This window comes from Ranitomeya variabilis, chromosome 6 (assembly GCF_051348905.1).
Source record: "Ranitomeya variabilis isolate aRanVar5 chromosome 6, aRanVar5.hap1, whole genome shotgun sequence".
NCBI lineage: Eukaryota > Metazoa > Chordata > Amphibia > Anura > Dendrobatidae > Ranitomeya > Ranitomeya variabilis.
Window position 1 is genome coordinate 142,617,292 of NC_135237.1, and position 15,008 is coordinate 142,632,299.

Below are 15,008 nucleotides of genomic sequence, written 5' to 3' on the forward strand. Positions count from 1 at the left end.
GAACAATATTGCTTTACTTTATTATCCTGTTTATTTTTTACTTTCAGTGTATCCCTTTTGTCTAGATGGGTATTCCATAGCTAGACAAAGTATACATCTATGGGAAAAAAGTAAGGAAATAAGCCTCAATAAGTGAATAGGTGGTTGCCTTTCATAAGTGCAGCCAGGATCTAAGTCCGTTGACCATCGGAAAAATATAATGCAAAAAAAGGAGAAATGATACATAGGCTGAATATGAATAAAATAGGCATTAATATTCATATTTATAAGAGTATTCTACAACTAAGGGCTACGGCCAGAAACACGTTAGAATGTTGGATTCTTTTTAATCCGTCTGTACAACACCTTTCCTTTTTAGTGGATTGAAATAAAAATTGAATTTTATTCATATATATTCAGCCTATGGATCCTTTTTCCTTTTTATACATCTATACCTTTACAATTGGGTGATCAAATTTTCATTGTTTTTGTCTCAAATTAAAATCTTAAGGTAATTCCCAATCAGCAATTTATTTGTCACTGGTTTACCATGACAGAGAGGAGCCAGATGACCGCATCTTCTGATTTATCCTACTCCTGCACTGATTAGAAGGACTTCACCCTCATATTAAACGGTAGAGGTTTCTGTTATCAGTGCAGCAGTTAAGCTCAGTTGAGATTTCTTGGAAGCTTTCCTGCATTAAGGCTCTCAGCTGTTCTCTATTCACCACTCCTCTCTTGTATGTATTTTGGGCTCTGGCCAGCACTTATTGCCAGAGATAGCTTCATTGCTATATGGTTTAGGAGATGGCTGTTTGTTGTTTGAGAAGGCGTGTGGTGGATGAATCTGAGACTTTTGTGAGTTTTTGGTTGTGTGCTATTCCCCTCCTTCTCTTACTTTTGTTTTTTCCTCACCATCCACTCCCAGGTGTTTACCTCTGTTATTTGTGTGGGTACATTTGTATTATTAGTATTCCCTTTATCCCTGTTTTTATTGCCTTGTTAGTCTGGTTCATGTATTGCCATGCACTACCACTTTCATCTTCCTGGTTAAAAGATGGATAGAGACCTGAGCGCGGGTTCAGGAGCTCAGGCAAGGTATGTGGCCCCGGCGTCTTCACCATCAGAAGTAATCGGGGAAAAGGGCTAACTAGGGTGTCCCTAGGATAATGGACAGGGAAGCTGCCTCTGGTCCCAGGATACCCGACAATAGAGTTGTGATATTATTACTCTTCATTAAAGATAAGAAAACATTTGGAAATTCAATTTGCAACTGATATATTCGCCATGAATAAAAAATACTCCAAAGCCTCCAGTTGGTTTTAAAAAATGTCTGACATAGTGACTTTCCTATTTCCCATTGCCTCCATGTGTATTTAATGTGGATTATTCTCTCCCAACACACTGATCTTCTTCAGTGTTTTGCTCTAAGGCCGGCGTCACACTAAACGTATGGAAAATCGGTTTGAGTCTCCCTGCTGAGAGTCGCACAAGTCTTCTCCATATGGTCATCCGTGTGTAATGCATGTGCAATGCGATGATGTGATTTTCTCGCACCTGTGTATCCATATGACATGCGTATGGCTTTACATTGCTCACTAATTTTCCCATTGAATTTAATGGCTCAATGGGCTGAAATGAGGAAAATGTGTGCGTATTTGTCGCAAGCTAGACAGATGGTCCGTGTGGCATCCGTGTTTTTCTCGCACCCATAGGCTGGCATTGGCGAGTCTTGGATGATATACACGTACAATTGCAGCATGCTGCGATTTTACAGGCACGTTGAATACTCCTGAGAAACAATACGGTGATGTGAGCTGCCCCATAGATTTACACTGGTCCGAGTGCTATGTGATGTTTTTTCACATAGCACTCGCCCGTATTCTATGGTAGTGTGACGCCGGCCTTACACACGATCTTTACACTTTTCTTCAGTTTTTTTTTTTTCTTTTTTGGCTTTGTCTCTATATTTCTATCGCTAATCTGTGATCTGTGACACACTCTCACTATCCAGATTCACCATAAAAATGTCTGCTACTTTCCCTGCTTTGGCTTTTATACAGTCTAATGATAGTCCTGCTTTATCTGCTGTGCCATACTATATGATAGCTGCAAGGCATTATGGGGAAGCTTACCTCGCTGTGCCTGAGGTCCAGTGACCCTTCCCTGGCTGATTCAATGTTCTGCAATCTGTAAAATGGTGATGGAAAGCAAATTGCATTCTGTTCAAATTTTGCACCTTCAGAGAATTCCCAAAAATTCTGCACAAATTTGATTTTCATCAAATCAGTTGGCTCTTCTTTACTATCCTTGTATTCTGCTGGACATTATCCCCTTGTTGTTAATGCTAGGTTATGCTGAAGATTCTGAAATGGCTCATGAAATTGTAACATTTTGAAATCTATTCTGATACTGTTGGTGCTATGGTATAGTTGGTTTTTACGCTTGAGAAAGATGCCAGTCCAGCGTGGAAAACCATTGTGGAATAAAAACACTTGCTTCTGTTATCGGATCAAGGATGTTCGTTTCGAATACGCATCCCCAAAACGTGAATTGTCTCTTCCTTCAAAACTGCTGTATCATCTTTTTTTTTTTTTTTATGGTTTTAACTGAATCTCTTTACACCTAGTCTGACAAGCTCTTAATTGTCCCTCCTCTCTGCTGCTACTGAAATCTCACATTGCTCAGTATAAGGACTCTTTTACACTACCATTTTTGGTCCGTGTGTGGTTCGGACAGGTCTTGAACTGATATTATTCAGTAATGCAGTGCAGATGAGCAATGTTTTTTCACTGACCAAATCTGCCTGTGAAAAAAATTGCAGCGTGCAATAGTTTCTTTCATGAGGTTGATGAGACACACCCATTCAAGTCTATGGGAGCGCAAAAAACACAGATGCCGTATGGACCCACAGAATAGCATGTCATTTATAATGGATACATTACAATTCTACATCATAAGAAGCTGTATGTGGTCCTGTAAATGATTAAAGGGAACCTGTCACTCCCAAAATCGAAGATGAGCTAAGCCCACCGGTATCATTCTGGAATGCTGTAGATAAGCCCCCGATGTTTCCTGAAAGATAAGAAAAAGAGGTTATATTATACCCAGGGGCGGTCCCGCTCCAATGTGTGTCGCGGTCCGGGGCCTCCCATCTTCTTACGATGATGTCCTCTTCTTGTATTCACGCTGCGGCTCTGGCGCAGGTGTACTGTGTCTGCCCTGTTGAGGGCAGAGCAAAGTCCTGCAGTGCGCAGGCGCCGGGCCTCTCTGACCTTTCCCGGTGCCTGCGCACTGCAGTACTTTACCCTCAACAGGGCAGACAAAGTACACCTGCGCCGGAGCCGCAGCGTGAATACAAGAAGAGGACGTCATCGTAAGAAGACCTCGACACCCATGTTCTCCTCTTTCCTTAGCCCCTGTTCTCCTCTTTCCTTAGCCCCTGTTCTCCTCTTTCCATAGCCCCTGTTCTCCTCTTTCCTTAGCCCCTGTACTCCTCTTTCCTTAGCCCCTGTTCTCCTCTTTCCTTAGCCCCTGTTCTCCTCTTTCCTTAGCCTCTGATATCCTCTTTCCTTAGCCTCTGTTTTCCTCTTTCCTTAGCCCCTGTTCTCCTCTTTCCTTAGCCCCTGTTCTCCTCTTTCCTTAGCCCCTGTTCTCCTCTTTCCTTAGCCCCTGTTCTCCTCTTTCCTTAGCCCCTGTTCTCCTCTTCTTCCCTTCCTCCCTTAGGCGTGCCAGAGCTAACAGGACAAAAATCTCTACATTTCTAAATACCAGCAAACATCCAAGTCTATGTTGTCTGATTTAGATACAAAATTTAGATGAGAATCTGCTCATTTTCTTGCTTCTTTTAGTAAGACAATCAGAGAACGCTATCCTTACTAATAAAAGGGTGATAACCTGAAGAAAAGTTCCTGCCTCTCACCCGGGATTCTATACAAGTTGTCCATTGAAGAGCTGACCGTAATAGACTGGTCTTTCTTCCTGCTGTCAGTTGCCGCTCACAGACCTGTAACCATAGAGCGAGGGCCGTGCCCTAATATATGAGCATCTAGCCTTTATATTGTGTAGTCTTTATATGACCCCTAGTCGGAAGGTTCTACACACTGACTTGCTGTCTAATTGTTTCTTTTATTTGATCTGCTTTCACAGGAGAAAAGCTCGCCTCTCTGAAGGAGCCTGAATGGACCAACTTTCTTACACAACTGAGCTCCTTGCTGGATTCGGCTGAGAAGTTGGCACCACGGGCCAAGCTGAATTTACTATGCTACTTGTGCACTGTATCAGGACATAAGGAAGTGGCCACCAGACTAATCAACTCCCAGATTGTGAGCAGCTATTCTTCTTCTATTCTTCTTCTTTTACTATGGCATCAAACACTGGGCTAATATTGGATTACCATATAAAAATGAGAATTGTAATGCAGCTGTGTGTTACCGTTCCTTCACATGAGATTGCTATAAATCCAATGGAACAATATCCTGCCTTCTGCCAACTCCCAGACCGTGCGACTGGATTATTGAATTCCTTTCTTTCAGGAGCACTTTTAATATTGAGTATACATTAGGCAGAAAAAAAGGAATTTCCTGTTGCTGGAAAATGCAATATTCACAAAGAAAGCATTAATTCATTTATTGATTCAGGTTTATTTATTATACCATTTCCTTGTGGCCTATAAGTATCACTACTGGTAAGACCGAAGAATTTCACAGGCTACTACGTCATTTCTAGTCATATAATGGTATGAAACTGTAAAAAAAAAATAAAAAAAAAAGTTTTTTTTCCCAATATTATTTATACTTTTTATATGTTTTGGGTTTTTTTTTGTAAACTTTGTTTTCATGTCTTATTTTTTTCATTACAGTTCCCATCTCTCATTCAGCAGTTACGTGGGGCGCCAAATTGGGACATGTAAGTAGAAATTTCCATCATTTTTTTTGCAATCCTTCAATATTGCTTACATATTATTGCACCTTTGACACTTGTAACATCTGATTACAGTTATGAAAATACGGCCCTTTTTAAGGTACCTTCACACTGAACAACTTAACAACGATAACGATAGCGATCCGTGACGTTGCAGCGTCCTGGATAGCGATATCGTTGTGTTTGACACGCAGCAGCGATCAGGATCCTGCTGTGATATCGTTGGTCGGAGCTAGAAGGCCAGCACCTTATTTCGTCGCTGGATCACCCGCTGACATCGCTGGATCGGTGTGTGTGACACCGATCCAGCGATGTCTTCACTGGTAACCAGGGTAAACATCGGGTTACTAAGCGCAGGGCCGCGCTTAGTAACCCAATATTTACCCTGGTTACCATTGTAAATGTAAAAAAAACCCAAACACTACATACTCACCTTCTGATGTCTGTTGCGTCCCCCGGCATCCGCTTCCCTGCATTGTGTCAGCGCCGACCGGCCGTAAAGCAGAACACAGTGGTGACGTCACCGCTCTGCTTTAGGGCCGGCGCTTACACAGTGCAGGGAAGCGGACGCCGGGGGACGCAACAGGCACCGGAATGTAAGTATGTACTGTTTGTTTTTTTTTTACATTTACACTGGTAACCAGGGTAAACATCGGGTTACTAAGCGCGGCCCTGCGCTTAGTAACCTGATGTTTACCCTGGTTACCCAGGGACCTTGGCATCGTTGGTCGCTGGAGAGCTGTCTGTGTGACAGCTCTCCAGCGACCACACAACGACGAAACAGCGACGCTGCAGCGATCGGCATCGTTGTCTATATCGCTGCAGCGTCGCTTAATGTGACTTTACCTTTATTTCAGTGGGTTTTTTTTGTGATCCCAGCAACTCTACCGTCAGCAATCAGACATTTATGTTGTACACTATTGTTTGTTTTTTTTTGTTTTTTTTAAAGCACTTTTAATTCCAGTGCGTTGTACAAAAGAAAACTGATAGAAGCATATAAAATAAGAAAAAAGAGGTACAAAAATAAGATAAAAGCAGTACAATAAACTTGAACTGCATGAATGGGAGGTTTGCAGAGAAGGACATATGATCCCCCCAGCGTGATATTCTAGTCAACAAGAGAACGGAAGAGGAGGTAAAAGATGGTGGAAGTGCCCATGTACCAGTGTGGTGGAGCCTGGATTATTTTGGGTCGATGAGAGGTGTTGGGTTTTCAGGTTTCTTTTAAAGGGTTCAAAGTTGGGCTGAAGTCTGTTCAGCTAAGGTAGCAAGTTCTAGAGTATGGGTGAAGCACAGGAGGAATTTTGGAGATAGTGATGAGAGGAGGAAATGAGAGAGCAAAGAAGGAGCTCTTGCATGGATCAGAGGTTGTGTGTAGGGAGATATGGGGGGATTATATCACAGTAGTATGTAGGGGATAGATTTTTGACAGTCGTCATTGACTGTATTGTGAACTGAATTCACTGGTCAATATGTAGACAGTGATGGGATTGGTAACGGGAAGGCTCCATTCATATGTACAGTATTGTAGGAAACCCATTCCTTGCTGCTTTATGGGTAAGGACTTGCGTGTTTGACGACTAGATTTGTGTGTTTGACCTTTTGCTTCACTCTTTGAAAAAAGTGGTAGAAAAAAATGTAATCACAAAATCTAAAATTGTCTGCATCCTTAAGGGGCTTGTGATGCAGTGAGGAGGATCATGTGCGAGGGTCGATATGTGTCCCCCAGGATGTGAGCGGAGTCTTAATAAACCCGCTGGTGTGCCCTGGGTTCACAGAAGGATGCCTGTGAGTCACAGGGCACAATCAAAGTAAGCCCGTCGCTGCAAGGTTATAAATGGAATCTGTGGCCATGGGCCACTTGTAAGACCCGGATGGAGAGGGAGAACTGCCCCACTACCATCCTGTAGTTCACTCCAAAAATAAAAGCCCTTAACGGGTTTTCCTATGAATCTGACTTGGTCACTACTTGGATCCAATCCACACTTTCTTTGATTTTGCCCTGTGACTCACAGACGTCCTGCTGTGAACACAAGGCACTCCAGCGGGTTTAATAAGACTCCGTTCACATCCTGGGGGACACATATCGACCCTCGCACATGAACCTCATCACTGCCTCACAAGCCCCATGGGCAACAAGCCAACAGGGCAGACAAAGTACACCTGCACCAGAGCCGCGGCAAGAAGACAAGAAGAGGACGTCATCGTATGAAGATAGGAGGCCCTGGACCGGACCGCGACGCCCATCGGACCCGGACCGCAGCGGGGCCGCTCCTGGGTGAGTATAATATAAACTTTATTTCTTTCTCGCTTCATTGGGGGACACAGGTAACCATTGGATGTATGCTGCTGTCACTAGGAGGCTGACACTATGCAAATAAGGAAAAAATAACTCCTCCCGGGCAGTATACACCCTCCAACAGGCACAAGTCAACTCAGTTTTTGCTTAGTGTCTGTGGGAAGCGGACCTGGATCTAACCATCTGATCCGCTTTATTTTCTTTACAGAGTTTTTGTGAATTTATTAATCATTTTCACTTTCTTTTTCAGACTTATCTCTTCGGGTAAGAGGGTGCAGATTCTCACCCTGTTTTTCCCACATTTAAGCGACCAGGAGAGCGGTGTGGTACTTCCCGCATCGCCCACTCTCGGACCCGCTGGCAGGACTTCGTCCCCTGTCACCCTTATGAGGGCTGAGAGGAAGACGGTGGTCTACTGCAGCCTTAGGACATTTCGTGGCCATTTATTCAAATCTTGCACCTTTTTTTCCTGCGCGTGATTCACTGTCTCTTCTCCTCGGCAGAGTGTTTTCTGGCAGGCTACACCCCCTCTTTCTGGCCTAACCAGACTCCGGCTCTTCACAGCACTGGGCACGCCTCCTCCTGGTCCTAGCGCTGGCATTGGACACTCTTTTGGGGCGGGACACGCCCCTTCTGGCACTTCAGCTTATCAGGTCTTCAGTTTCGCTTTGCGGCCGGCCACGCCCCCTTTTCTGCATGCCAGAACTGCGTGCCAATTACAGGAAGCCCGCAGCTATCGCTTCAGGACAGCTTCCCTCACCAGTCGCGTCGCGTGGCCACGAGGTCTTCTTCCAGGCGGGGGACACAGCTTCCTGTGCTGCCGCTCATCGCTCGGTGTCTGGTAGGCTCTGCACTCCTCCTCCCCTGGCTGTACTTTTCCCCTCAGCAGTATCGCCTTCTTGGCATCCCGCTACAGGTGTCACTCAGTCTCTACCTTTGCCCAACCCCTAGGGGCCCCCGGCTATATCGGGATCTACGGTGACTCACTACGCTTGTGCTCGCTGTAAGAGAAAGTGGACTTCAGGCCAGCCATCTCCTTTCTGTCCATCCTGCAGTCCTTCCTCCATGTCCGTCCCTCAGGAAGTCCCTAATAGTCGGACTCGGGATGATTGCACTCCCCTCCCTCGGAGTGGGCTGTTGCCATGTCTTAGTCAGTCTCTGACCTGACCAAAGTGTCTCAATCCCTGGTACAGGTCCTAGAACACATTCCGCTTCTATCTGCTGCCACCAGTGCCACGAACGCCTCACACGGCGATTCGCTCGCACCTGACCACGATTCTCACAGGGACAGACTTGAGAAAAGATCCAGGAAGAGGACCCTGTCTAGCTCCTCATCCAGTTCACAGGATCCCACTGCGTCATCCAGAATACCCCTGTCACAGGTTCCTTCTCCGGTATCACACAATCAACAGAGCAAGAGAATAGTGAACAATTCCAGAACCTTAATTTAGGCAAAAACACGAAAGGTCCATATAATCCACCACACTGAGGATACAACAGTCCAACAATCCAGTACACAGAGGATAAAAATGGTCCATATGCTTCCCCTTCTCTCTGATGTGCTATCTTCACTTCATAGTTCCAAACAAGACTGCTCTGTGTCTCACCTCCCCATTCACAGGTTAGGGGGTGGGTCGAAGGGGCTCATTGTTTCAACAAGCTAGGTCAACATGTCATTAGCATATTAGCAAACAACATTATTCACTGACCCTGTGGAGAGATAACAATACAGAACTGTGGGGAGAATATCAGATGGCAAATAACAACTCATCCTACAAGAGAACACCATGAAAATAAGTAAAATAGAAATATACACAAAATGATACCCACATAACATATCACACCATCACAACCTCTCCCCCCTCATAATAGTGAGCACGCCATTAGGTCTACACAGACCTCTGGCCTGCTCACTTCAGTCCACATTGCTCAATAGTTTATAGTTCCTTGTACAGTGGCAGGGGTTGCAATAATCATGAGCACTTGTCCATAAATTCCCGAGTCCTGGCTTTATGGTCATGCCAGGCTTTTTTGACTGGACTGGGACGTTCGCTGATGTTCATTAGCCAAGGTAGCTAGCTGGGCGAGACAGTCTCTGAACTCTAGAACGTAGCGAATGATGGGCATTACGGTATCTGCGATATCTCCCTCCAATTGTTCTTTCAGAAGAGTGAGAGGCCCACGGACCTTCTGCTCCCACAAAATGACTTTGCAACTCCCCAATGTCATTTCCAAGGAGGATATCTTCAGGAAGTCCTCCCATAACGCCAATCCAACACAGTTTTTCTCCAAAACCGAAATCCAAACATACCAAAGCTCTCTGAATATATTTGCGGACCCCCCACCAGGACAATGGGAATTTCCGGACCCTGGTGAGTTGCCTCGGGTCGAACCACACGGGGGTCAGCGATAGTCAGGAATGCCCCTGTGTCTCTAAATCCCGACACTTTGTATCCATCAATTAAGACATCCTGCAGGTGGCAATGCCGTTGCAGTGTATTTCTGATGGACAAAGGCTGGAGTCCGTACACTCCCGAAGGGGTATCTATGGTGCCGTGGTCGGTGGTCCACTCTGGCGGGGGTGGTGGTTTCTCTTCCTCAGGCGGGATGGAGTGCACAAGATGCACTGGACGAGGTGGGGCTGCGTGTGGCTCCCTCCAAATCCTTGAGGGACTGCCAGATTGCGAATGTCCAGGTTGCCCACACCCGTAACATCTCCTCTCTGTGATACCCCCAGGTCGTGGTCGGAACTGTTGGGGCCCAGGATTGTGAGCTGTGATTGTCATCGGCCTGCGGCTGGGTGGAGGGGCAGATATAATCGGAGGGGATCGGGGTGCAGGAGAAGGCCGTGGTTCATTGTCCAGAAGCCTCCTCCATTGCGGTCGGATAGTAAGGGCTTCATCGGCCAGGGCTGCAGCTCTGTGCACGGCGTGCGCTCCCGGACCCATTCCCGTACCTCTGCGGGGCACTTGGCAAGAAATTGTTCTATAAGGAACGCCTGTATAACATCTTCCACAGTAAAGGCATTTTCTGCTTCCAGCCATCTCCAACATGCCTGGGACATCTTATGTGCATACATCCTAAACGATCCCCCCGTAGTGCATGGGAGGTCTCGGAATTTGGCCCTATATGAGTCTGGGGTGATGGCATGGTAATCCAGGATAGTCTGCTTTACAATGTTATAATCCCGATTCCGCTGTGAGTCAATGGTTCGGTAAGCCTCCGCCACGCTACCATTCAGGAGTCCCAATAACAAACGCATCCAGCCAGAGTGTGGCACCTCCATCACAGCACACTGCTGCTCAAAGTCCTTGAAGAACTCCTCCACATCTCCGGAAGCCTCATCAAATGGCTTAAACTCTGTCCGGGTGATCCGTACAGGCTCCCGGATCGTTGGGTTTACATTCCACATTGCGTTACTCCCTCTTTCAAGCTCCATTGCTTCTTGTCTCTGCTGTGCCCAGCAGGCAGCCTCTTCCTTGTACTCCTGAGAGAAGCCTGGGCCCAGAACCGCCATCTCTTCTTTGTACCACACCACCCACTGGCTTTTTGGGGTGGGGGTCCTTGTCTCCAGTGCTCGTCCTTCAGACATATGGGAGGAGGTGGCCTGTCTGGCACCCGCCAGTAGGTCAATTAAGGCCTCTTTAGTTAGTCCCTGGTAGTTCAGGCCCAAGTCTCTGGCTCTCTCCTGTAAACTGGATACAGTCAAATTTCTGTACTCACTCTGTGTGTGGTTCTCCATTAGGTTACGCTCTGTTGATCCCGCTGCTTGCCACCAGTTGTCACGGGTTCCTTCTCCGGTATCACACAATCAACAGCGCAAGAGAATAGTGAACAATTCCAGAACCTTTATTTAGGCAAAAACACTAAAGGTCCATATAATCCACCACACTGAGGATACAACAGTCCAACAATCCAGTACACAGAGGATAAAAATGGTCCATATGCTTCCTCTTCTCTCTGATGTGCTGTTTTCACTTCATAGTTCCAAACAAGACTGCCCTGTGTCTCACCTCCCCATTCACAGGTTAGGGAGGCGGGTCACAGGGGCTCATTGTTTCAACACGCTAGGTCAACATGTCATTAGCATATTAGCAAACAACATTATTCACTGACTCTGTGGAGAGATAACAATACAGAACTGTGGGGAGAATACCAGATGGCAAATAACAACTCAACACCATGAAAATAAGTAAAATAGAAATATACACAAAATGATACCCACATAACATATCACACCATCACAATCCCGCTCTACCCGTTCCCCCTTCTCAGAGGCGGACGCCAGGTCGGATGTAGTTTCTCAGTCGGAGTCTGACTCGGATGCAGATCAGCCCTCCGGGACGCAGGATTTGCTAGATAGCCTTATTTCGGCTATTATTCAAACCCTTGAACTTAAGGAGGAAGATGCAACTTCTCAGGACGACTCCGTTTCATTCAAATGGGTGAAACGTCCCTCTAGAGTTTTTCCCAATCACAAAGAGTTTGAGAACACTACCTGTAGACACTGGGAACATCCCGGAAAACGTTTTCCTGGAAGAAAATGTCTGGACATCTTATACCCTTTTGATTCAGACCTTGTGAGCAAGTGGTCCGGATCACCTAAAGTAGATCCGCCTATGTCGCAGACAGTTCTGTCTATTCCTGATGTGGCGTCTCTAAAGGATGCTACGGACAAGCAAATTGAGGCTTAAACCAAATCAGCCTTTGAAGCGTCCGGCATCTCTCTCTCCCCCAATTTCGCCTCTTGGGCCTGGGCCAAGATCCTTCGCAGGGGCATTGTAGCTTCGGCTCCTTCTGAGGAGCTAGCGGATTTAGCTGACCAGATTGCCCACACAGGGAAATACCTCTTAAATGCTTCCCTGGATGCGGCTGCTTGCTGCACAAGGGCAAACAGCAACATCATTGCCATTCGCCGAGTCCTTTGGCTGAATGCAGACCCCGCTTCTAAAAAATCCCTCACTGGTCTTCCTTTCCAGGGCTCCAGGCTCTTTTCCACAAAGCTGGACCAGATTATCTCAGACGCCACTGGTGGCAAGAGCATTTCTCTACCTCAATCTAAACCTAGGCGCCCCTTCAATAGAAAGGGACCCCAATCCTTTCGCCCCTTTTGGTCCTTCACCTCCTCAGGTGGTTCCTCTCAACAGGACCGTTCTTCCGCCCAAGGTGAACGAAGGAAACCTTCATTCAGACCTACCCCTCACTGGAGGGCTAAGAGCCGCTCCTCTAAACCTTCCGGATCTCGCGGTCACAGATTTTCTTCAAAATGACAGGTCACCCCACCTGGAAATCTTTCCAGGGTGGGAGGTAGGCTTCTTCTGTTCACGGAGGCTTGGTTAACGGTGGTCGACGACACCTGGGTCAGGGAGATCGTTACATCGGGCTACAAAATAGAATTTTCTTTGCCCCCTGGAAGACGTTTCTTCCTCTCTCGTCCACCCAAACAGCCCTCCCATGTCCCAGGGCTTCTCCAGGCCTTACCGCGAGCGTTTTTCGGGCTTTTATTCAAATCTGTTCGTAGTTCCAAAAAAAGATGGCTCTCTCTGCCTGATTTTGGATCTCAAGCAGTTGAACCGCCACCTTCGGGTTCAACACTTCAAAATGTAGTCACTGCGCTCAGTGATCACTTCCATGGAACCTGGAGAATATCTGTGCTCTGTGGACATTCAGGATGCGTACCTTCACATTCCTGTTTTTGTACAGCATCAGAGGTTTCTTCGTTCCGCGATACCAGTTCTCAGCTCTCCCGTTCGGCCTGGCGTCCACTTCCTAGGGTCTTCACGAAGGTAATGGCTGCGTTCATGGTCATCCTTCGATCAAAGGGGATCCTCATAATCCCCTATCTCGACGACCTCCTGGTCAAGGGTCCGTCTCGCCGGGATTGCAGCCAGAGTCTCCAGATCACTCTGGACACGCTTGTCCGTCTCGGTTGGATAATGAACAGAGAAGTCCACCTTAATTCCGACCCAACATCTCAAATTACTGGTCATGGAATTCGACACCATTCAAGTCCAGGTCTTCCTCCCAAAGGAGAAGTTCCTTTCTCTTCGGCAGTGCATCAAAGCCCTAAAGCGCCCTGCTCCTCTGCCTCTACGGCTCGGTATGAGAATACTAGGGAAAATGGTCGCTTCCATGGATGCAGTACCTTATGCTCAGTTCCACTCTCGCCCTCTCCAGCTGGCCCTCCTTTCTGCCTGGGACAGGAGCCCACTTTCCCTAGATCGTCCAGTTCGCCTACCTCTCAATGTGAGACAGACTCTCACTTGGTGGACGCTATCCACCTCCATTCTGCGCGGGAGGTAATTTATCCCCCTCCGCTGGCAGGTCATCACCACCGACACCAGTCTTCAGGGGTGGGGTGCGGTTTTTCTCCATCTCACAGCGCACGGCCGCTAGAATGTTCAAGAGACCCTTCTCCCGATAAATCTCTTGGAGATCAGGGCAATCTTCCTGGCCCTCCTCCGCTGGCAGTCCCTCCTCACCGGTCCGCATTCAGTTAGACAACGCCACAGCCGTGGCTTACATAAACCACCAGGGTGGGACTCGCAGCAAGCAGATCATGAGGGAGGTGGCAATGATCCTACGGTGGGCAGAGAACCACGTTCCCTCCATATCAGCCATCCACTTTCCAATAGTGGACAATTGGGAAGCTGACTTTCTCAGCCGTCAGGCGAGTGTCAGGCGAGTGGGCTTTTCACCCCACCGTCTTCAAGCAAATTTATCAGGTGGGGCGTTCCGGATGTCGACCTCATGGCTTCCCGAACAAACCACAAGGTTCCCCTGTACGTATCTAGGTCTTGGGACCCGATGGCCGTTGGCTGCGACGCCCTTGTGATCTTGTGGGCCCGGTTCCAGATACCTTATCTGTTTCAGCCTCTTCCGTTGATTCCAAGAGCCGTCAAAAAGGTAAAGGCAGAGGGGGTTCCCATTCTCTTAGTAGCTCCAGATTGGCCTCGGAGGGCCTGGTATGCGGAGCTAGTGAACATGCTATCGGATGTCCCCTGGAGGCTCCCAGACTGTCCGGATCTTCTATCGCAAGGGCCCCTCTTCCACCCGAATTCTCGGTCTCTGAATGTAATGGTATGGCCGTTGAGGCCGCGGTCCTAAGGGGCGCAGGTTTTTCCCACAGCGTCATACAGACCATGATAAAGGCTAGGAAACCGGCATCTTCACGTATCTATCATAGATGTTGGAAGGCCTTTTTCTGATGGTGCTATGACAACAGTTTGTTCCCTATGGTCTTTTCCCTTTCTTCAGTCCTCGGTTTCCTTCAAACGGGTCTCGATTTGGGCCTTTCTCTGAGTCCCTTAAAGGGTCAGGTTTCCGCTCTGTCCATCCTCTTCTAAAGGGACCTGGCTTCCCTTCCCCAGGTAAAGACCTTCCTTCAGGGTGTCACTCGCATAGCGCCATCCTCCGGTTGAGCCATGGGATCTCAACTTTGTCCTCGGTGCCCTCCAGCGCACGCCTTTTGAACCAATTCAGGACATTTCCTTTTCCCTTCTTTCATGGAAAGTGGCTTTCCTAGTCGCCATCACCTAGATTAAAAGAGTCTCCGAGTTGGCGGCATTGTCCTTCCAGTCTCCCTTCCTGATTCTGCACCAGGATAAAGTCATCCTTCGGCCTGTTCCTTCCTTTCTACCAAAGGTAGTTTCGGCTTTCCACATCAAAGAGGACATCGTCCTTCCTTCCTTGTGCCCTTCCCCGGTTCATCCCTTGGAGAAATCTCTCCACAAACTCGATTTGGTCAGGGCTATCCGAGTCTATCTTTCCAGAACTGCTTCTTTTCACCAGGCCGATCCCCAGTTTG

The 15,008-nt window shown here is 47.4% G+C and overlaps 1 protein-coding gene across 2 annotated transcripts in view; it reads left to right on the top strand.

The window, feature by feature from the left end:
• ULK4 (unc-51 like kinase 4) overlaps nucleotides 1-15,008 on the top strand; it is a 1,043,381-nt gene that overhangs the window by 86,658 nt on the left and 941,715 nt on the right. For both annotated transcript variants that reach the window (XM_077269069.1, XM_077269068.1), the window contains exons 15-16: nucleotides 4,129-4,304; nucleotides 4,841-4,887. In XM_077269069.1, coding sequence (XP_077125184.1) covers nucleotides 4,129-4,304; nucleotides 4,841-4,887 — 223 coding nt within the window. The remainder of the gene's footprint in view (nucleotides 1-4,128; nucleotides 4,305-4,840; nucleotides 4,888-15,008) is intronic.